The sequence below is a fragment of the Silurus aristotelis genome (assembly GCF_946808225.1).
Source record: "Silurus aristotelis genome assembly, chromosome: 5".
NCBI classification, from domain to species: Eukaryota; Metazoa; Chordata; class Actinopteri; order Siluriformes; family Siluridae; genus Silurus; species Silurus aristotelis.
The window spans coordinates 22,403,224-22,428,811 of record NC_139578.1 but is presented as its reverse complement, the minus strand read 5'-3'; the positions used below and the strand labels follow the sequence as shown (position 1 = coordinate 22,428,811).

General features: G+C 40.2%; 1 protein-coding gene across 1 annotated transcript in view; it reads left to right on the top strand.

Annotated features, from left to right (window-relative positions):
- efnb3b (ephrin-B3b) overlaps positions 1-25,588 on the top strand; it is a 67,173-nt gene that overhangs the window by 28,363 nt on the left and 13,222 nt on the right. The window contains exon 2 of the mRNA XM_083541540.1: positions 930-1,225. Within this exon, the coding sequence (XP_083397666.1) occupies positions 930-1,225 (296 nt within the window). The remainder of the gene's footprint in view (positions 1-929; positions 1,226-25,588) is intronic.

The following is a 25,588-nucleotide window of genomic DNA, read 5'->3' as shown; positions in this document are numbered from 1 at the left end:
ACATCTGTGCTCGTGAGATCACTCATAGTTAGCGTCAGGCAGAAAATGTCACAGAATTCCTGAGGCTGCCACTTGGTGTGAGTGTGAGTCAGGGGAGTGAGAGGTCATGTTTTGCAGGTCTCTAAAACTGGGTGATCTATGTGTATCCTATCATGCACCATGAGCCGCACCAGGCTTGTCAAGATCGCAGCATTTTGTCTTTGATATAACATTAAGCATCACAAAACCTAGTCACAAAAACTAGTGCATCTGAAATTCATTATTTGTGTTTTAAAATGCTGTGCCACTGTATGTCCTGGGTTTAGATTTGTCTATTGTTACATACAGTGCATTTCTGTAACCTGAAATATTGAAAAACAAACGTTCCCCTAAAGACATGTATAACTGTACATTTTCAAAGTGTTAGGAAAGAAAGACTTTAACGTATTAAAAGTTTAAATATCTCATTTATTTTCACATTGTAGTATTGGAAAGGTATTAAATACATTTTATACTCTTTATAACCGTACACCTTTCTCTATTTTTTCTATGTTGGTTTTAGGTTTATGAATTTTTTTTTCTGACTTTGGAAAATAAATAAAAATAAGAAAAAAACATAATTCACTAGTTTTATATACAGAGCAAATGAGTAATCTTTAAAATGTAGTCTTAGTTTGTTTCTGTGATGCTCCATTCGAATGGAACTGGGCTTAAAAAGAAATGGATTTGACCAATTATCTATTACAAGACTTTATAAAAATTTTAAAATTACATTTAAATTTAAATAATCTTGTAATTATTTCATTTAGAGAAAAAAATTTATTATTGTATGAAGCTGATAAATGATAACCGTGGTGAATATAATGCGATGGCGAATCTCATGGGATAATGAAGAATAATTAATCTTTCTCACTTGCTTTCTCTCTCTCGCTCTTTCTTTTTCTACCCAGGTTTAGTGATGATACGGGTTATATCCTGTACCCTCAGATAGGGGACCGCCTGGACCTCATCTGTCCTGCATCGGACCCCCCAGGACCCAGAGCTCCAGCCGAGTATGAGTACTATAAGCTGTATCTGGTGTCCTCACGCGAACAGGCGGACAGATGTGAAGTGACAGGAGCACCGAACCTGCTGCTCACCTGTGACAAGCCCAACAGTGACATGCGCTTCACTATTAAGTTCCAGGAGTACTCGCCCAATCTCTGGGGGCACGAGTTCAAAACCATGCAAGATTACTACATCATCGGTGAGTGAGTGCGTGTGCGGGCATTTGTTGCTTTGTCTGCTAATCGTTTTGCCATTTCTAAGCGCTTTAGAATAACATAGCAGTATTTTAGGTTTGTTTTCATTTTTTCCCTGATCCTCGACCTAGATTTAGCACATTCTGAATTCTATCATAGGGAACCATCTTGTTAAAGGTCATTTTTCTGGAAGGGGGTGTTCTTAGTGTCTGAAACAGCACATGGTGGCAGGTAAAGAAAACAAGCCTGCGCAAACACCCGCGTTTCACCTCCAGACTGGGGAAAAAAAAACAATGTCTGTGAGAAGTACATTACCTTCATTTGCACTTTCTCCCACCTATTTTAAAGCAGGAGTGCAGATTAAAAAAAATCATACGGATGTTATTTTAGTATCTATTCACACATGAAAACAGAGAGAGAATGACAGACAGAAAAGGAAGGCTGGAGGTGTGCCGAGAGAGGGGAAGTGAGAGAAGTAAGGGAGGGGGAACAGGTAGGATAGAAAAAGAAAGGATATGGAAAGGAGGATTATACATGGGAAGAGGGATGAATGGGAGCACTGCCTCCTGCCTTCCACTCCTATTTGTTGTGACTTGTTCATATTGTAATGCTTTAGTGCATTAGCTTCTGTAAGGACTCTCAATACTATCGGGGTTGGCCAGCGTTTCTTTTTTTAATGCATGTATTACAAATACAAAACACTTTTGTGAAAAAGACTTTGAATGGTGACATCTTGTAAACTGATGCTCATGCGATCGTGCTGAATTTCACATCAGACACTACCAGCAGAGCTGCTCTAAAACTAGAAACTGTATTATAGCGCTGTTAAAGGAAATGGAGTTTTAGCCATTTGTGTCTTTATCCAGCATGTTTTAGAAGCATAACAATTATTGGCTTTCACAATCTTGACTTTGTGTGAGCTACTCTTCATACGTTTGTGCTAGTGATAGTGCGCTTGATGCTAGCCTGCATGTAACACGCCGGGGAAAACTGTAACAGGTTAAATGCAGCATTTGTGGAACAGTAATACTTCAGAAAGTGGCATTATTTTACTAGTAAAGGGCATCTAGTATTATAATTAATTATCATCTATCTTCATGCTAATAGTCAGCTATGTCAGGTAGTTCTAATGATCTCGTTTCCTCCTTTGTAAAGCTACTTTTGTACTGTTAGCATGCAACAGATTTTAAGCGTATTTTGCAGTACATTGTTAGAATTTTCTGCCAGAAATTGTTTTGGGCTGTTAATTCTATAAATATGCAGGTGATTACCTGTATTATTAGGTGAATATATTGCAGATTATGTTTATCAGGGTGTATGTATATGAGAGGCTCAGTGGCTTCACGATAACAATCAGGCCAAGGACTTTTAAACTGCCATGACTGGTGCTGTGTGTGTGGTTGTGTGTGTTTGTGTAGACGTGTGTGTGTGTACATGCCACATTTATTCCATCTATACAGGCAGAGAGGTGTCACTGAAATAACACGCTCACACACACACACACACACTTACACACACACACACACACACACACACACACACACACACACACACACACACACACACACACACACACTTCCTGCCAGGGCCTTTATCATTGCTCCAACAGACCCAGCAAATCAATTGACAGGCTGAGTGGATCGATGAGGTCTCAACTGCAAGGTCAGACACTCACAAACACATACACACACACACTTAGCGGTAGAAAGATGGACAGGCAGAGAGGTGGGTCAACACGAAATGAGAGCAGCTGAAGGAGAGAGAATGACAAACACTTGGCACAAAGCAGGTAGAGATAGAAATGGGAAGAGAAATAAGGAGAAAAAGACAGACTGGCTGATAGAGGGAGAGAGCGAGACGGAGAGTTAAAAACGGAAAGAGGAGGAGCGATACCCAGATGAATCAGAGTGAAAGTTTGTGTTTATCCCCAATCTGCAGCTGTATAAACAGTGTATTAGAGGAATAATTAAACCAAAGATGAAATGTATACAATGTCTCAGTAACCCAAAATGAAATAAATCAGCCAAGACATGTTTGGTGTTAAATTTGATTGTTTAGTTTTTAACGCTAGCTCTATGATGGAAGAGTAAGGGAATAAGGGAAGACAATGACTGCAAGTTTATCATCTTTCAAACTGCTTGCCAAATCATCACACATACACAATATTTTAATATCTTGTTATTATAATTACTTTCAAAGTTCTTCATATCAGCATCAACTTTTTTCTGTTTGTCGCAAGAAAAGAGACAAATCAGCACAGAAAATCAAAAGGCGCCTGAACAGCTTGCTTTTCTTTATGTGGAGTCCAGCTGGCCAGGTCAATGTATGTCCTCTGCATTGCACTGATGTCTCCTACTCATTGTGATTAGCACCGAGACAAATTGCAATAAATGAGAAGACAAACAGACAGATAGAGATCAGTATGATGGAGATGAGGTGTGATTAGGATCATATAGTAGGACATTTTAGGGGTCACTGAACATGTAATTCTCTGTGTGTGTGTGTGTGTGTGTGTGTGTGTGTGTGTGTGTGTGTGTGTGTGTGTGTGTGTGTGTGTGTGTGTGTGTGTGTGTGTGTGTAAGAGAGAGAAATCATAACGAGTTTTATTATAGACTACAGTAAATGGCGATTGCCTTTGTCTTAGACATTGCATATAAATGTGTGTGTGTGTTTGTTAATATAAAATTTCTGGGTGTGTGTAGGTAGGTTGGTTACATTAGATCCTCTTATGCATGTGATAATTCAGTCAATAGGCATCAAATGAGTTGGAACACATGCTACATAATTGAGAGAGAGAGAGAGAGAGAGAGAGAGAGAGAGAGAGAAAAGAAAGGGTTGTTTTCATCTCTGTAATCTTTTTGGATAAAAGAAAAACATAGCTTTTCAAAAATCATATACAGAAGTAAAGGGCCAGAAAAGGGAAAAAAAATTGTGTGACTTATATAGTATATATTTTTTTTATTTACACAGTTGCATATTCAAACCATTTTGATATATTCAATATACTATATAACTGAGGAACTGGGAAGAGAAAAAGGGAAGAATGGAGGAGAAAGTTATGGTCCCAAATGGCACTTAAAGCCTTCTGGTCCACCTAGAGGTTGACGTTGAGGGTTGAGGGTTGAAGCTAAGACCATGAGTGTGTGGGGTGTAAAAAATAAGGTTTTTAAAATATCCAAGTTCCATTTACCAAAACATGAGTTGCAATTTTCCGCTTTATTGGTTAATCTGAGAATTGACTGATACACTGACTGGGATAAAAAAAATAAAAATAAAAAAATTTAATTAAAACATTAGAAAAAATAGAAGAATTAATAAATGAAACAATTGAATATATTACTCAAGCGCACATATGAAAATATACAGTATGTACTGTAATAGATTCTGCTATATTTATCTTCCTTTATCTAGTTCTGTATTCAGTGAACATAAAAAGCATTTATGTTCCCTTGAGCAAGGCCCTTAACCTTCTGTGCTCCAGGGTGCCATATGACTGACGCTGCGCACTGAGCCCACCAGGGTTGTATGAAGAAAGAATTTCACTGTGCTGTAGTGTACATTTGACGAGTATGAAGCACCTTTAGTCCACAGTAAATGCAAAGCTGAGTGCATTAAGAGCATCTGTGCAGCACATCTTTGATCTTCAAAATAAGAAATGAACAACCTGCGAGCTTGTAGACCCCATGCGAAAATTATAAATGCTTCACTTTGTGTGTGTGTGTGAGAGAGAGAGAGAGAGAGAGAGAGAGAAAGAGAGAGAGAGAGAGAGAGAGACATTAAGTAATAGATGTTTCTTAAATGTTGGTGTAACTATGACACAACTCTGAAACTGTCTCTCTGTATCAGTTCCCTATACACACACACACACACATGTACACTTACACACAAACACATACACACACATTAGGTTGTCAGTCAGAGTGCGGGTCTCTGACAGGAATGGATCTGCAGCGGGTTTGCTGTTGCCTCGTGTTGCCTCGTGTTGCCGTGACAGCAGGCAGAGACAGATGGCAACCTGTCACTCAGGAGCAGAGAGACAGAGGGGGGGATGAAAAATGAACGAAAGCTGAAGGAGGAGAAGAAAGTGATGGATGACTGAATAGGCACAGAAAGGAGAGAGGGAAAGGCAAAGAGGCAATATGAGGGTAAGTGAGACAGCAGCGAGTGCTACATCTGGAGTCAGGAAGCATAGAATAGCTCACAAATTCTTATAAACACACACGCACGTGCATGCACAGCCAAGCACAGGCCTCGGAGATCAACACAGCTCCCACACACAAACCACTGGGCACATCTGTACTCTGTTTGTCTGTGGCTTCTGCCGCTGTGATATGCTGTAAAATCTGAGTGCGATGTCCCATTCTCTGTCTGTCGGCCTGCTCACCTGTAAATGTGTTCGTATGTGTGTGTTTAGGTGCGGGAACTCTAGCATTGCCATAATATGTCTGCAAAGCTCTGTTTGTTGTAGGTGGGATGAGGGCGTTAATTGCTTTGTTTACCATGCATGTTTTCGTCTCTCATGCGAGTTATGAGTGCGAGAGAGAGGAAATTGAGTAGTGAATGAGGCAGGGAACGAGCCAAGGGAGCAAGGGATTGAAGGAGATCTATATCTGATAAATATTTGAGCATTTTAAAACCTGATTTGACTTTCCCATTTCTGCCTGACACTAAATTCTCATACGCACACCTAGAGGGAAAGCGAGAGCAGGATAGAGAAAGGAGACAGTGGGATGAGTGAAAAGGAGCAATGCTGGTGGACGAGTGCATTAACACGTTTAATGACCCTGTTTAATATGGTTAACATGCTGCCATTCTGTTCAGCAGGGTCTCACATCTGGCTCACTCCGCTCTCATTGGACGAGGGTTAGTTTGAAGTGGCTGTGTCTGCCAATCGACGCAGCCCGGGTACCGATGTGTTCTCAGAGACAGAGAACAGAATAACTGTGACGGCAAACAGAAAGAGCCAATGAGGGTTACATAAACACGCACAAACACACTTTTAACACAAGTACTTTCGTACTGATGAGGGCGCTGATAAATGTAGGTCGGGGCAGAGAGGGGAAGTGGAAGAGACTCTGGGCTTTTTGGTGATGAGAAATGTTTTTCTAATGATGGAGAGAGGGAGGGAGGCAGGGAACCAGTAACAGTACATAGAAAGAAGGGAAAAGGGGGAAAAAGTGCTCAGAGTGTGAATAAGAGAATGTGACAAGTCGCCGCTCCGATTTAGGTCAACATCCAGAACCATCGTCTCTCTCTATAGGAGCAAACGGGGCGTATGTGTATTAGTGCCATATGTGCTTTACGACACACTGTTTGATGCTTTTGCGTGTGTGTGTGTGTGCGTGTGTGTGCGTGTGTGCGCGTGTGTGCGTGTGTGTGCGTGTGTGTGCGTGTGTGTGCGTGTGTGTGTGTGTTCCTTTCCCTAATGATCAAGTTCTTTTGAACATGAACACTATGATTAACAGCTACCATTAGAACATAAACACTGACACAAACTCATCAGCCCCCCTCAACAGCCCCTCTCTCACTCTCTCACTCTCACTCTCTCTTTCTGTCTGTGAGGAACGTGGACAAAGCGAACATTGTTCCACATTCTTCCAAGGAACTACTTGCGGAGGGATGTGTTTCGCGGGAACAGGGGGCCGGTTTATCCAGCCTGCACAGTGCCATTGACCCTTGACACCATCTCGGCGGCCCGAATGCACAGACGTGCAAACATGAGCGTGATTTAGCGTGCGGGATCACGCAAACATGACCCATTAATGGCCATAATGAACACAGCATGCATTTACAACATGCGCGCACACAGCTGCCGCAACACACGTCGCACAATGAAACAAGCACTCCGGCGAATTACACACGCTGTAATTTACACTCGGAGACTGACGTGCGATTGAAATACAGGCCTCGATGCAGCAGTCGGACTTGTCCACGCTATAAATCTTTCCCAACGCACGCATCTATTGTACCCACGCATACACAAATGCACAGGGAGACATTTTGGATAAGCAGGACTTTAAACAGCGATGATGTTTGCCAGGCGTGCACAGAGATTAGAGCGTTCAGGGAGGATTGTGCTGACGAGTGTTTCTGTGTGTGCACTCCAGAGAGACGGGGACAAGCGCTTTAGCTCACACACACACACACTTTTGAATTTTGTCTGTAATTTGATTTTGTCTTCCCTGGTGATCTGAGTGTGGGTTCTGTGCTCGAGCACATCTGTGAATTCTTTCTTTTATAAATCAATTTTTTGGGGGGACATCCAATACAATACAAGGAGATATTTGTCTGAGCCCCAGTTTCTATCTTAACCTCTCTGTCTCCTTCCATCCCAACCCAGTTCTTCTCTTTCCCATGCTTTCTTTCTTTCTTTCTTTCTCTCTCTCTCTCTCTCTCTCTCTCTCTCTCTCTCTCTCTCTCTCTCTCTCTCTCTCTCTCTCTCTCTCTCTCTCTCTCTCTCTCTCTCTCTCTCTCTCTCTCTCTCGTTCTTATTTTTTATTGTTTAATAGCATGCACGATGCCAAAAGAATAATTCATTGCATGTTGTCACAGGATTGCAAGATTTTAATCTTCGTTAAAGATACATAAAGCATGTTGGAGTTTTTTCAAGTGGTGTTTGTGGGTAACTGATCACCTTGATGATATTATCAGCCTTGTAATGTAAGTGGACCGGCTTTTGCCGCTGTGATAGGTCGATTTGGGTTCCGCTTCAGGGCTTAGGGTTCTAGAATAACGCGTAACAGGACTACAGCCTGCGAGGATTTAGATCAGCTTGCACAGATTAGGAAGCTGGAATCATAGCGTACATTACCCAGTGTTCCTGCTTAAAATGCCATTTAAGCAGGTTTTTAATTACACATCCCCCTGAACAATGTGCTGATTTATAACATGTTTATTAACGACGAAGTGCCTGTCATACCACTCTGTCTGCCTGGCCTGGGATGGCTCGAACCTCATCTCTGTCGCTTTCTCAATCCACTGTTTTAATACATGCAATTATGCAATTTAATTAAGGTAATTAATTCTGTAGGGGCGCAAAAAAGAGACGCACAGAACCTGCCTCTATTCAGAGTTATGGATCCAACTTAATCCTCATGCCCCACACTCCAAACTCAAAACAACCCGAGATAATGGGACCTTGTGTGTGTGTGTGTGTGTGTGTGTGTGTGTGTGTGTGTGTGTGTGTGTGTGTGTGTGTGTGTGTGTGTGTGTGTGTGTGTGTGTGTGTGTGTGTGTGTGTGTGTGTGTGTGTGTGTGTGTGTGTGTGTGTGTGTGTCTGTGCGCGCGCGCGCCTATTCACTAACAAGCTAATAGCCTGCTCTCAAACTTGAAGTGTCTGAAACAGGCAGAGGTGCGATAAGGAATACATTTACAGGAAACTGCATTTTCAAACCAGACCTCACACTCCACTTGAGTTGCTGGTGCACTGCTGGTCGAGATTGTGCCAGTAGTTTTGAGATAGCAGGTGTAGTTCTGGAAGTTTGGGTATTTGACAGAAATGAGAGAGAGAGAGAGAGAGAGAGAGAGAGAGAGAGAGAGAGAGAGAGAGAGAGAGAGAGAGAACCAAAAATAATCCCTGGCCCCAATATCCTGTTAAAATGTTGTGCCTACCTATCGTGCACACTTTACCTGTGTTAGCTGGTTCAGCACCTGGTTTAGATATATATCGAACCCGATCGCATGAAAAACGACTCCACATTTAATCAGATATGTGCATTATGTTTTATGGTTGTATTTTATTGATAAAATCAGAAAAAAATTGGAATGCTAACCATACTCCAATTCTAATCTCAACCTTTAGAACCCCCTTATATGAACCGGGTCATGTAAATAGTTCCAAATGTATTCAAGATATCTTGATGAAAAATGAACCATGAAATTTTTAATATTATTATGGCAACATTCTAACCAGTACATTCCATTCTAAAATGAGGAGACGTAATAGTGCATTGAGTACAAGTATGACAAAAATACAATAGGAGGTCATATATTGGGGTTTAACATTGGATTAGGAAAGGAGTTGCCTTTTTTTCCCACATGCTTCACATATAAAGTACTTTTTAACAGATATACCATATGACAGATATAACAGATATCAAATATGAGCTGCAGTTTACAATCTGGGTTGAAGAATTTGCATTTGTGTGAGGGACTAACAGGCACAAAGGCCACACCTCTTTTATTGGGACTGATGGGCACCAAGGTTGGAAAAAAAGAGCTAGAGATGTAGCATACAAAAGGAATAATTTTTTTAGTGTTTCTAAGGAATCATAATAATAATACGAATAATAATCAAAAACAATAATATTAATGATTAAATACAAAGTAATGAAATATAATCATTTTGTACTTAAAATCAACATCGGCATATTGTACGTGTTGAACGTCAAAGCGATTTAAAGCTAATCATATTCGCATCACATCTGTGCTGTGACAGTGCCGTGTTTGTTTGAATTAAATTAGGGAAAAAATTTGGTGAAGATTTAATATTGCATGTTGCACCGTTACTCCAAATCGAGAAATCCTAAACAATCCATCTAATCAGCTCTCCCCCTCCTTCACACTCGCACACACAGAAGCTCATTCCCTCTCTTATCCACTCCCTCACATTTTGCCAAAAGAGCATCCTTCCAAATGTGCAGGCTTCCAAACCCAGCTTCAATCTGCAAATCCACTGAGGAAAGGCAGACAACAGAAAGTATGTCACATTCAGCAAATCACACCACACACACACACACACAACACACACGCATAAACACAGCCCATAATCCCATGAATCAACATGTACACACATGAAGAAACAACCACACATAGACAGACACACACATCCACCTGCATCACACAGACACACAAGCACTGTTACATTTTGCTGTCATCACTTGCTCTCCTTACACAATCCATCAGCTCTTTGTCCTCGCACTTTTTCCCTTCCTCTGCCCCAATCTTTTCCCTTCTCGCTCCCTCTCTCTCCATCCCTCCCTGGAGCACTGGGCAGGGACAGATGTCAGGATGTATTATTTCGATTGGCTGCTTCCCCAAGTTGTGCTCTGGCTCTCTCAGTTTGCCTTCAATGTGATGAGCTTTATTGGCATGGCCGTATTTAGTTGCAGCTTTGCCAAAGTGTCGTCAAATATAACGAGAAGTGATGTTTTTAAGAAATTCACTAAGCGTTGGCTTTGATTACGCTGGGAATTTGGTTTGGAATGGAGAGGAACAATTCAAAAGAAAGGAGGGGAAATGAGGAGACAAAAGGAAAAAGATGCAAATAAGTGTAACAGTAGAAGTCGTGGTGAAGCTGTGGAGGGGTGGGAGGCCGTGACTTGCATAATTTCAGCTGCATGTTTGTCCCGTTGGGTCACATTATGGTTTATGCAGCAGTTTCTGCTCACTGTAGTTGAGGAGCATGGATCTTAAAACTCAGTCATGTTGTGTGACATATTTGTTGTTTTAATTGTTTGTGTTTCAAAAAAAATCAGTGAGAAGCTTGAACATTTTAGATTTGTTCACTAGATTTAGGCCAGAGTTTTTAACAAGATAATATTAAAGACAGATGTTTAGGCCAAGACCGACTCTAACTGTAATTTACACCTTCTCTAAATATTAATTGTTTAATCATTTGGCTATGTTTTACTCATATCATAACACATATTTTTAGTTCCTAATTTATTGCAAAGCTTAATCAAGCCACAGCATAAACATCTACTGACCAGAGACATCCTGCAGAATGTTTAAGACAAAAGTTTCTCATACTTACAAACACACACACACACACATATATATGTATATGTAAAACGAAAATGTTCAGTAAACGGCGGTTTTGTAGGTGGAAATGCTTTGTTTAAAAGAGAGGTCACAGAAGAATGGCCAGACAGGCCAAGAACTGGAGTCAGTAGTGTATACAGGTTGTTTTCACCCCATCGTTCTGTGTATAAATGTATTTATATTTTTGTTTAAAAATACTTAAAGCAGACAATCAAAATCAGCAACCATGCGATGGTCAGAGTCCTTGACCACATTCTAATTTATAACGTGAAAATGAACTGAAGCTCTTGACCTGTCTGAGTGTGATTATATGCATTAAATTGATTCCACATCATCTCTTGATTGAATAATTGCATAAATGAATTGATACTCAGATGTTCCTATTAAAGTGGTTAGTGAATGAACGGTGTTCTTATTAAAGTGTCCATAATGACGTTTATAAATTCCTGTCATAAAACGCCTAACCATTGCGAATAACTGCTGAGATCACATTACATTTTTAAGTCAAGTTAAATGGCTTTTAATGTCATTTCAGCGATATACAGTACAGTACACAGTGAAACGAAACACCGTTCCCCCAGGACCAAGTAATATGTTCTATTACATGTAACATTGCTTGACCATCTTGTCTCGATTAAGTAAATAAATAATATCCTGCAACCCTAATGTCTTTAAATGGGTCGATTAAAGTCAGCCTAGTCTGGCCTAGTAATGGATGTCCGTGGATGTTCAGCCGGTGCACAGCGTTGCCCTGAGGTCAGGATCTCTTTCGGAAAAATGACGGTTTTAGTCTTTTTCATGTTTCCTGTCAGGCTCCAGGTCTGTCAGTCGTGCTCTAGCAGATCCAGACTGTGCTTTAGGCCATGTTCGGTGGGGGGCAGCAAAATCAGGTCGTTCTCTTGGAGGAGCAATTCGATTTCAGACTTGTGTGTAGTGAGACCAGGTGCTACAAGACCCCTCTCTAAAATGGCTGCCTGTTCAGTCATGTAAAGGTTAAATACTGCTCAGTTTAGAATGTAAATAAACTCATGTTAGTTTAGTGATTTATCCTCGAGACACATTCTTTAAGCTTTGCAAACTAGACCTTTGTTTCAAATACAGTTGAATGCTTATAACAAATGGGTGTGCTCGATCTACAGTCCCGACAAACAAATATTTACTTTTGTTCCGTTTCGGGTTGGGCAGAAGCTGTGCAAGGCGTCACCACAACCCAATATTCTGAGAGCTGGCACAAATCCAATTGGCTTGATGAGACTGTTTAAGTCTTGAATGAATAATAGTACAAAAAAAGCTTTCCCCAGATTACTGTTCACACAGATGGCCCCGTAATTATTCGGATCAAATCCATCTCCATTTCTGAACGAGTGAGTTATGGGACCATGGGTCCAGATGTCAAGGACTACATTGAGAATCATGTTGAGTCATTTGAGAAGGACTCATTTATTTGTATGTACATATGTACCTTTTTTTTTTTCTTCAAGATTTATTGTTTTTTTTTTAGTTTTTTCTCACTAATTGTAGCCTATAATATATATTGTGAAAATGATCATAATATATCATATTGATCCTGAACATTTTACTGGAGATTTGCTAAAGTACCAGCAACAATGTAGAACCCTGTTGAATGAAATGTTTTTAAAATCTGCAATTAAAAGAACTAATTCACAAGGACATTTAATGAGACCGAACTGGCCAGTACCAAAACATATCTTGACGTTTAATCAGTTCCTCATTGTAGTGGAATTATAGAAGTCCTGACACCTGAGAATCCCCATAACACTCAGTAAAGTGTTTCATCTCACATTCTAGTGTGAGATTAATAAGCTAAAACCTAATGAATGAGGGCTCCTTTGTTGTAAAAACCTAATTAGTTTTTATTAGGACATTTTACTTGTCTACAGAATCTGTGTGGAAACTGACATTCGGTTATTTGGAATAGTATTTTGCTTTGTGTTTAACATTGTATTATAAATGTTTCCCAGAAGCTATTTATATTTATGGCTTCTTCACGTCTACTCAGTTGTGCTTGTGCATGTATATTGAATTTATTTAGTTATTATTATAAATTTTTAATTCTCAAATCTTCACGTCATTACTTTATTCTGTCCTATTTTCAAACACTCATGTCAAACCACTTATCATCCCTGGGTTTTTTTTAGTTCCTTAATTGTTTCAGTCGGCATATTTGGGCAGTCTTAATGAAGGTATAATTCATATTCCTACCTGGAAGACGAATGTCTTCATTACTGTGGTGAGTGTGGAGTTTGCAGGGAGGTGTTTAATAGTGTTAAATTTTCGCGACTCTGATTGCTTTCTGGAACTCTTCTGTGCTGTTTCAGGCTCGGTGCTATGACCTCCGCATATTGAACAGTTTACTGGGCGCTGTGTGTGTGTGTGTGTGTGTGTGTGTGTGTGTGTGTGTGTGAAGTGTTAGCGTCTGTTCTTTTAATGAACACAGTAATTTGGCTGTGATCGCTCGCTCGTTCTCTCTCTCTCTCCCACTCACTGTGGTGTTGGTGAAGTCTGGCTTTCAGATCAGTGTGGCTTAAGACTGTCTGTACTGATTTAAAGAACTCCAGATGTTGCTGTGTGTGAGTGTGTGTTTTAGGCTGCTGTGCTAACCATAGGTTTGTGAAATTTGTGTACCTATTCTTATCCAGGCCTTCTCTGTGATTGTGTGCGCATTTATTTGTATTATTATTAAAGGGACAGACACACACACACACACACACACACACACACACACACACACACACACACACACACACACACACACACACACTGACCTGCATACATTTGCATGCTCATTCATGCTTGGGGAAAACACAAACCATCAAATAAAAACAGATGGAAACAGAATAACTTTGTAGACGCACATTCTAGCACTAATGACATGCACGACCGTTGGCGTGCAGGAATATACGCCATCTGTGCACAAACACACACACATGCACATGTTCACACACACACACACACACACACACACACATACACATACACACATGCACACGCACATGTTCACGCACACACACACACACACACACATGCCCACGCCCTGTCAGTGTCGGTGTACTTGCTGGTTTTCTTGTCTGGCAGAGCTGTGTTTGCCTTCATTATAACCTTTAATTAAAAGTGGCAGTAAAATGTAATTACAGTCTTTAGAACGGACTGTGCACTAGTGCGCATTCTGCCACCATTTTGGCTGTCTGAGCACTTGTGTGTGTGTGTGTGTGTGTGTGTGTGTGTGTGTGTGTGTGTGTGTGTGTGTGTGTCTGCATTTGCGTGTTCAAATGTTCTTGTTTGACTTTTGGCTCCAAACTGACCTAGAAATGAATAACTCGTAAAAGCGCCTGTGAGATCGCTCTAACTTTTCTCTGTCTCGTTTTCCCTTTTTCTTAATATAGAATCTCTCCACCTCCCCTCCATCTCTCTCTGTTTCACACAGGCCTTTTTCCTCCCATCAGACCAATGACCCACTTCCAGATGCCTCTCATCCCTCTATTCCTCACCACCCTATTTGTTTTCTCAAAATTCGTCCTTCACCTCCGTTGTTTTTCGTTCTTGCTCCACCTCCTCGGATGTCTCTGGGAGTACATGTTGCCCTCAAGTCCCCGCAAATGTTTGGTCGCGCATCATAGAGGCATCGTGCTTGCGTCACATGTGGCTAGTCTAATGTACAGAGTGTGCTGAACTTAGACATCATTTCAATCAAAATTGTATGAAAAATCTGGCAATTCCTTCTACCCAAGCTACTATACCCCATCAATGCTGAGACCGAAAACAACATTCAGTATTCATATACATTCAAAAGAGAGAGAGAGATTATTTGATAAAATAATAATAAAATAAAACAGGAGAGAAAATGACATGGAGAGCATTATTATTCCAAACCATCAACTCTCAAGTGCCTGGAGCAGTGGCTAGTAGCCTCCTGTCAAATAAGCAGCAAGAAACCACACACACACACACACACACACACACACACACACACACACACACACACACACACACACACACACACACACACACACACACACAGCTATATACCCATCTAAATTAAATCCTTCCTCCTTCTACCTTCTTTCTCTTTCCCCCTCTTTGTCTCCGTGTCTCTTTTTCTTTCTAATACACACAAGTCAGGCTGCAACAGTGTGTGTGTGTGTGTGTGTGTGTGTGTGTGTGTGTGATAAAGCTACATTACAATTAGTACATTTCCAAAAGCAAATGTCCTCACATTTGGACACATAGAGGACACAACATCCATAATAGACTTTGCTGATTATAGAGAATAGTGCATAGAACATAATTTTCCATACAGGCTCCAGTTTCAATGCTGAAACAAACCAGGAATCAGTTAGACCAAAATTCCCCAATCCTTTGCATCACAAACCAGTTTCGCACAAGACGTTTTTTCCATAGATGGGGAAAATTAATATGATGCAATATGCAATAGCCTCTAGGTCTAACTGAGGGGACTCCTGATTTAAACCTACACTATTGTATGCCACTGGATGCTGTATATTATTGCCTGCAATAAAAAAAAAAAAAGAGAGAATTATATATACAGTAATCTCCCACTTTACGGCGGTTGAATCTCGCGCCCTCGGTTGGTTTATCGCGAAATTGCATTTGCCACTTAACTCATTTGTTTAGCTGATTTTCCCGGTCTCTCTCGTGGATAGAACGATAGACCAAAAAACTTATAGGGGATTGTTTTATGTTAAAATAAGGAAATCTATTAATAAAAATAGAATTATTAATTATAAAATGAAGTAAAATGTTAATACAGTACAGTATACGGTTCCCTGGTGGTCTAGTAATTAGGATGCGGCGCTCTCACCACTGCAGCCCAGGTTCGATCTCCGGTCAGGGAACCAACCCCAGCCATTAGGGTTGCACAAGCCTTAGTGCCGGTCCCAAGCCCGGATAAATGGGGAGGGTTGTGTTAGGAAGGGCATCCAGCGTAAAAACGTGCCAAATCAAACATGCGGATGATCCGCTGTGGCGACCCCTAACGGGAGAAGCCGAAAGAAAGTTTGTTTTACAGTACAGTATACATAAAATAGAATTTTCGGGGTGGCGTCGGTTTATCGTGGTTTTTCGTTTATCGCAAGTGGATTTGGAACGTAACCACCACGATAAAAGGGGGATTACTGTATATTAACATTTTATGCAGTAAACACTTAGACCTCCATGTAATGTTATGTATAATTGATGTTAAATGTGAATGAGTATGGTTTTAGAGCACAGGCTTTTCAGAGCCAGAGGGTGAGTGTGTGTGAGTGAGTGTAAGCCTCTCGTATATAGACTTAAACAGACTTTTTTTTTTTTTTTTTTTAAGTTCGTACATTTATTCCAATGGAGAAGAAAATAGCAAGGTTAAGAAAGAAGACATTCACGGATCTATGAGCAAAGAGCACACACAGAGAGAAAAAGAGAGACTGGCTATCATTGACCCATTTCTGCAGGCTCCTATTCCAGTGACTGATATAAGCAAGGCAGACCACACACACACACACACACACACACACACACACACACACACACACACACACACATTTAATCAGATAACTCACGCAAACAACATTCACCTGTGTGGCCGTTCCCTTCCATCAAAACTCCTCATAACGATGTTCATACAGAGAACAGGAAACACCACCCACTCGACACACACAGATGTTTGTAATTATACCTTTGTGGGGCATTTCTGTTATGGTTGAAAACGAATACAAGTGTAAAAGTGAATACTAGTATGACACAGTGCCTTGATATGGATTGTCCCATAGCAGGGGTTAATGCTGTAAACTAAACTTCAGAAAATGGCACGTTGTTTAAAGTATAGTGTGACCTGTTTACAGTGATGCAAAAGATCAATATTATGTATTTGTATTTTTTTGGCATATTGTGAGATATTAATGGTACAGTGGAAAATGTGCATGAATGTAAAATGTGATGTGAATTTTCACCATTTTTCACCAGTGACTTGTGTATTCTTGGGGCTTAAGAATGCCATGCCTACACACACCACTAATCCCAGCCTTGACCCCAATATCAAAAACAAAAGTAAAATCCTCAAGCGAACCACAAGTTCAAACCCAACACAATATCCCACTGAGATGAGGACATTTGTTTCCCATAAAGAGAGAAAAACAAGACTAGACACTCAAAGGATTTTATTTTGCTATTCTTCCCCGCACAGACAAATAAAGACAGAAATAAATGAAAGTGTCCTTCTTGACTACTAAACAAGATTGAGGTCTTGACTGTATTTTCCCTCGTCTAACCTTGCTAGATTTATACTTTTTCCTATCATGCTAGATTTGATCTTTTGAAAGGTGACATCCATATTGAATTGAAACTATCTCACTCAAGGTAAGCCTCCCATTCATTAAACTTGTACACACACACACACACACACACACACACACACACACACACACACACACACACACTCAGACATGTGCTTGCGCCCACAGCTGACCCAGTTTGGCTGCATGTTGTTCCTGTGAGATGCTCATCTCAGTGCCAGAGTTTCATGAAAACATCCTGATGACGTTCTTCCTCCTCCAGAGAACCCACAGGCCTGTGCCGCTTCTCCGCCACGCTGTGCTCTGTTGAGAAAAGGATTGTGGGAGTGTAGTACTCAGGAACTCTCCAGCTTTTAGTACACCTCATTTGTTCATGTTTGTCTCTTTTTTTTCTTTTCCATCCCTACCCAACTGGACTCCTCTCATTCTGCAGGGAATGCGTGCTTGGCTCAGTGTTCTTGTGTCAGCATGCTGTCAGCATTCTTCTCTGCTTTGTTCCACACAGTGACGGTGTAATTTCCCAAATTAGAACATGATTGGATATAGGAGTTTCCTCCATTCTTGTGCTTTTCTCTTCATTTAACATTTTCGAGCTAGTTCGTTTTTTTATCAGCATTTATGTATATTTTCAATCATAATATTTAGATTACAGGGATTATGTTCCATCACTTAGTTTCGGAATGGTGATTTTCAAAAAGCAACTTTTCACAAATCAAAAAATGGAATTCAGCACGGTTGATTTGGTGCTGTCGATTTTTTTTATTTTTTTTCAACTGGATAAACATTAGGTGCATTTTGTACCCATTAGATTTTTTTAATTAGCTTTACTAAATGAATGTTCAATGATCAATAGCGGCATCATTCAGTGTTATTTATTTTTACAGCCTCACAATCTGTTCATTTCTGAAAGCGGTTATGGCAAAAAGTGGCTCAGTAAAAGTTGGACATCTGTAGGCAATACAAAAAGCGCTTTGTTTTATTGATCACTTTATTTTTAGAGTTAACCACCAAAGCAAATTTACATAATTACTTCAGATCATAAGAAGAAATGACTTAAAAAAAAAATAAATAAATACAATTTCCAGCTCTTCAGTATAAACCTCCATCTGTTTATCCCTTTGTCTGTCGACCTTTCTCTCTCTTCCCCGCTCTGACCTGTGTAAGCCCATGGACACCTGCTCTGGCCGAGTGTGTTGTTTGTTGTCCTCGTGATTGGCAGATGGAGTGACTGTGGAGTGTGTGTCGGGGTGGAGACGATTACAGGGTCAGGCAGGTTAACGGTTTTCCTCATGGCTTAGCACCCAACCTGGCAGTCCTCCAGCATCTCACTCCTTCACACACACATACACACACATTGTTTTTTCTGGACAGCATACTGTTATGGAAGCAGCCTATTATTTATCAGGTGCAGCCAATTCAGACAATACCATTAGTATACTAGTCACGCAGGTATACATTACAGTATACAAAGCTTTATTAGGAGACGCCTGGTGATATTTAATGTCATGACTTCAATATTGCAGCTCAACACCACATATTGCTTTTTTATAACATTGTGGCCTACTTAGTATTCATGATATCAAGTAGCTGATTGGATAATATTTTTTTTCCCCACTAGAGATATAAACGAATATAAATATTTTGCTTGTAATAATCCGATATCGTACTCTTTGAAAACCTGCCAGCCAGGTAGACCATAGAGGTGTGTATTGGGACTGGGATTCCACAGCATTTCAAAAAACAGTTGAACGACTGAGAGGTTTATTCTTTTAAGCAGATACGAAGCTTGGGGGACAAAGTAAGACTACATTCATTAACAAGAGATTACCGTGTTCATTTGCTCATCACTGGTAATTGGTCTTGGTCTCTGTGGTCTAAAATAAGCGAACAGTTTTCATATACTGAGAAATAGACGCAATTATAAGAAATAAAAGCAATCTGCTAAATGCCATGAAAACAAAAATAAATTGTGAGCAGATATCAGAGCCGTAATTTACGCACTTAGTGAATTTCTATCTGTTTTTTTGTTGTTGTTTTTTTCGGATATAGAGATTTGGAACAATAAGCAGATGCAAATATTGGGATTCTGTTAGATCTGTATTTTGCTGAAACTTTCCTTATATACTTTTCCTTGTTCTTAGTCAAAATAATTTTTGATTGTCACCTTTTCCCGCTAAATATCTAAAGCTGAATATTCTGCTTTAGGTTTTATATTTTTTCAGCACACCATCCACCCCTACATAATATTATCATGAAAGCTATTAAAATGTTTCCATCATTTATTTGTTTCCATTAAGCTTTGTTTAAGCTAAAGTGTCCAACTGAAGGAAATTTCAGATATGATTGTCATAATGCTGCCTTCTGATCTTCTGAGCACAACTTTCACCCTAAACATCTGCCTCGAGGTGTAAAACAGGAGCAAAGGTGACATTTTGCTGGACATCATATGTTGAAGCATATAACAGACATTGCTTGTCTAAAAGACTCCAGCATATTAAATTTGACATTTGTTTTTAATTTGAGCCAAACTTTTTCTTCTCTGCTTTGGTCATCTTTTTTTTTATGTATGAAAATAGTTGGCAAACTCAAGTTACTGCATCCTTATAACTCAGAAGGCTTTACATTTCAGAATCCCTAATATGGTGTGTGCATGTTCTTTGTTAAAACTCCTATTTTCGTATTCTTTTGAGGCTGGAATTGAGTGTTGTGTGTGTGTGTGTGTGTGTGTGTGTGTGTGTGTGTGTGTGTGTGTGTGTGTGTGTGTGTGTGTGTGTGTGTGTGTGTGTGTGTGTGTGTGTGTGTGTTTTTTATGTTTCTTGCGTGTCTGTAGCCAGGTGTCTGGAGGAGAAGCAGGCAGATCCGGGATGTCCCGGGGCCTGTGCCTTCATACTGTTGGTTAAAAACAAAGAAAACGCAGTCAGAGAAAGAGAGATGTGAGATGTAAGAGCATGATGTGAATCGAGCTGGAAAGTGAATACGTTTCTGAGAACGGAAATGTCATAAAAAAAAAAAAAAAGAGCGGAGATCGACGCAACACGCACAGCACGTGAGCTGACTCACCACTCTCGGCCTGTGCGTACGTGAGCGCTATATACATGTCTGCTTTTGATTTGGGGTATGTGTTTGCATAAGTATAAGTATGCGTATCCTCATTTGCAATTATTATGAGGAACATTTCTGCTCCAGTGCCAGAGCTGTCACTCTGATATACTCACATGTACCTCAGGAGGCTACTTTAGCTGTCCTGCATGCGCATTCACACACAATCTCACACTCCCCAAACTCCACTCACTCATAGTCTCGCAGGAGCTTTAACCCAGCACTCTCACACACTCCCACACACCAGAGATTTGACCAAGCCTCAGATCGGCTCTCTGTCTCCTTTCAAGAAAATTAACCACAGGTTGATTGTTAAAGCAAGAAAAACCACATGTTGTTGGTTTATAATTAGTGTAACAGTTACCAGTGGTATCCAAGTAATATTCTACTGCCCAATTTAATGTATAAGATATTGTATTCTTACATCCTACACTCCTCATGATGGCATTGCACTATAAACCATTTTCTGTCTTTCTTTTTCCCCATTTGGACACTTGCTAATTCCCATCCACCATCCAGCTCTTGCTCTATCATAAAACTGCTACCAAGTGGGGAGGAGGAAAGCTATTACATGCTTCCTCAGAGAGACACGAAGCTTCTATATGATTGACAGGGAAGAAAGAGAATTCTATCGCTCCAACCCAGAAAGCACGACCAAAATCAGCTCCTTTGGTCGTGGCATCTCCAGGATCTCAACTCGAGATGTCCTGATGATAAAGCGTACAGTTTTCTGTACCAGTGCATCACTCAGGAGTTCCTCTGCACGACTTTATCATCTTCATCCTCGACTTGGACACACGTCTATCGAATCTGCGATGAACCAAGCCGCAGTACATTTAAGTAGCATCAGAACCTTGCTGTTTTTTAGTAGCAGAGACACGCCGGTTTTCCAACCGCGCTGCAAATCACATACATTTATGCGGACGGTTTTCGCAATGGCTTAACTCTGTCGTTAAACCGCTTTTTTTAAGGTCACACGGCAGCCATATATTTATTTTGGTGTTTATGGCGGTACGTTGTGATTTGTGTTTGATGCCAAGCGTTGCTATTAACTGCTCTTCTGCTCTTGTTTTTGTCCCTGATGTACTAAAAGCCATCTCTATGTCTCTCTTTTTCTTTGCATATCAGTCTCTAGCTGCATATCAAACAGTGTACCATTTTAAAAACTTTTAAGGGGGAAACTTAAGACATGGTTGAAGTTGTACAACTACTAAATAATGAAGTTTGGCAAGTTAGACACACTGTACATAGTGAATGGAGCGGCGCTACTAAAGGCAGTTTATTTTAAGTCGGAAAATGTAGGATTTGAAATTCAGTAGTTCTTGTTCCTTCAGCGATGTGAGGCGCTGTGCGTTAATTTATCATTTCCGTTTACTGCAAAACAACACTGAGCGGGTTTGATATATTACTACCCTAACACCCTACATCATGTTTTACATATTCAAATACATGTGGTTTAGTGTAAGAATGAAATGCATACTTAGCCATTTGCAATGCAGCTTATGCCTTCCTTACACACCCTCTCCTCCAGCTGTCCTCAATCACTTAATTGCTTACGAAGCCTTCATCAATAGCTTATATCATTTTTATGAATGTGTTGCATGTGATTTATAAAGTCTTGTTCAGTTACAGGAAATATGAAGCAGGAGCCAGAGATATAAATTGTGAACCGAAGCGAATGGGAGCTCAGCTCTCCCAATTCAGTCTGCAAGAGAAAACACACCATAATTCACACACACACACACACACACACACACAGTCCAGCACACAGAGAAACACTAACACTGCTGTCTTTGCAGCGTTTTTTTCATTGAACTCTGATCTAACATCGCCATGCCTCTTTCTAAACCCGAATCCGAACTTTAACCGCAGGATCCAAAACAGAATCCGTGTGGCTTTCAATTCCACAAATTAAAATCAGGGTTTTGTGTGACAAAGCTTTTTTGCTCATGGGAACCAACAAAGCGTCCCCACAGCGTCCGACCTTTCATGTAGTCCTTTCATTGTGGGGTCACTTGTAAACCAAAACAATACAAAAAAAAAAACACTTTCACACACACCGACACACTGAGACACTCGGAGGCCTTTTTGTCCATCTCTATCTGCAGATAAAACAAGATATGAAAGCAAATCACACACACACATTTGTACACACTCATACTCCACTTTCAAGCCAACTTTCTCCACATTTGTACACACACACACACACACACACACACACACACACACACACGCAATCAATCACAGCACCGTTCTCAATGGCTCTATCTGCAGATGTGGTGCAAGACGTGTTTTGAATTATGTTTGTGTTTGAAGTTGTGATAAGGGCTAAACATGTGTATTCAATTGAGCACCGTTATGAGTTATGTTAGGTCACATACACTCACTGTGAGGTTAGAGAGAAAAAGATACACACACAGTACATACGCACAACACACATAAACACAAACGTCTCAATGCAGTACGAGCTTTTGACCTAACACTCGTCTGCAGTGCTTCATCACACTGTCTGTTTTAGGTGGTGGAGTTTTTCGGAGAAAGTTAGATCTTTTCTCTCATTTTAAATTCTTTCTTTGAAACACATAGTAAAGCTAGAACAGCTGAATGCTCTGAGTGCATCTGGGGGAGCTTGCGTTAGAATTATGAATTTAGAATTTTAACCCAAAGTCCACGTGCCAACTTTTTCTGACTGGTTTCTATGGATGAGGTCCATTTTGTTTTTGGTTTTATTCCTGTAAACAGAGTCTAAGGTACCATAGATACTCGTGTTTTACCTCCCAGCAGGTATTTTATTTGCAACAAATGGCAAGTATTACAAATTGGGTTTTGACTATTAAGTCAATGTATAATCAGATTCGAAAACGTGTAATTGTTAATATGGTGTTTATTCTGAGGAGATGTTTAGTTACTCTTTTTTTTTTTTTTTCTTTTTTCTGAAGGAGTCTCTAGTTTTAGCATAAGGAAATAAATATAGGAAAGTCTTAATGTTATTATTATTTGAATTTAAATTAATGGTGTCACCCTTCTGAGTTTGGTTTCTCACAACATTTTTCCTCATACCATACAGGGAGTTTTTTTGCCACTGTATTTAATTTTCCTTGCTATTTTATGTTATTTATCTCAAGCTGCTTTGGGACAGTGTGTAATGTTAAAAGTGATATATTAATAAAATTGAATGGAATTTGCAGTTTGACTAGCTGAATTTTTGTTTGTTTGCAAATGTATAAGTATAGGATAAGAGATGATTGGGGCTCATTTACTTTGTGGATCTTCCACAACATTAATCATAATTATAAAGGGACTAAAAAATAACCCTCGTCTTTTTAATTTAGTACAGAATTTGACAATTACCGCTCTGTTGTTCCCTCAGAGGATTTAAAAAAACATAAGGCATGGCAATATTTCAAACATAATCAGCTTCATTGTTCATTGTCTTCCTGTAACAGCAAACCGTGCCCCATTTTATAGTTTTTGTGTCACTGTATGTCACTGGGTGTTTGGCCTGACCTGATCTGGGACTAAAGATTCAGTCAACACACTCTTTAATGTGTCACAGTAACCTGGTACATTTGTAACGTGCATAAATTCCAATAGCGCGCACACACACACACACACACACACACACACACACACACACACACATATAACAATATATATATATATATATATATATATATATATATATATATATATATATATATATATATATATATATATATATATATATATATACAGTGAGGAAAATAAGTATTTGAACACCCTGCTATTTTGCAAGTTCTTCCACTTAGAAATCATGGAGGGGTCTGAAATTGTCATCGTAGGTGCATGTCCACTGTGAGAGACATAATCTAAAAAAAAAATCCAGAAATCACAATGTATGATTTTTTTTACTATTTATTTGTATGATACAGCTGCAAATAAGTATTTGAACACCTGAGAAAGTCAATGTTAATATTTGGTACAGTAGCCTTTGTTTGCAATTACAGAGGTCAAACGTTTCCTGTAGTTTTTCACCAAGTTTGCACACACTGCAGGAGGGATTTTGGCCCACTCCTCCACACAGATCTTCTCTAGATCAGTCAGGTTTCTGGCCTGTCGCTGAGAAACACGGAGTTTGAGCTCCCTCCAAAGATTCTCTATTGGGTTTAGGTCTGGAGACTGGCTAGGCCACGCCAGAACCTTGATATGCTTCTTACAGAGCCACTCCTTGGTTATCCTGGCTGTGTGCTTCGGGTCATTGTCATGTTGGAAGACCCAGCCTCGACCCATCTTCAATGCTCTAACTGAGGGAGGGAGGTTGTTCCCCAAAATCTCGCAATACATGGCCCCGGTCATCCTCTCCTTAATACAGTGCAGTCGCCCTGTCCCATGTGCAGAAAAACACCCCCAAAGCATGATGCTACCACCCCCATGCTTCACAGTAGGGATGGTGTTCTTGGGATGGTACTCATCATCCTTCTTCCTCCAAACATGTTTAGTGGAATTATGACCCAAAAGTTCTATTTTGGTCTTATCTGACCACATGACTTTCTCCCATGGCTCCTCTGGATCATCCAAATGGTCAATGGCAAATTTAAAACGTGCCTGGACATATGCTGGTTTAAGCAGGGGAACCTTTCATGCCATGCATGATTTCAAACCATGACGTCTTAGTGTATTACCAACAGTAACCTTGGAAACGGTGGTCCCAGCTCTATTCAGGTTATTGACCAGCTCCTCCCGTGTAGTTCTGGGCTGATTTCTCACCTTCCTTAGGATCATTGAGACCCTACGAGGTAAGATCTTGCATGGAGCCCCAGTCCGAGGGAGATTGACAGTCATGTTTAGCTTCTTCTATTTTCTAATGATTGCTCCAACAGTGGACCTTTTTTCACCAAGCTGCTTGGCAATTTCCCCGTAGCCCTTTCCAGCCTTGTGGAGGTGTACAATTTTGTCACTAGTGTCTTTGGACAGCTCATTGGTCTTGGCCATGTTAGTAGTTGGATTCTTACTGATTGTATGGGGTGGACAGGTGTCTTTATGCAGCTAACGACCTCAAACAGGTGCATCTAATTTAGGATAATAAATGTAGTGGATGTGGACATTTTAAAGGCAGACTAACAGGTCTTTGAGGGTCAGAATTCTAGCTGATAGACAGGTGTTTAAATACTTATTTGCAGCTGTATCATACAAATAAATAGTTTAAAAATCATATATTGT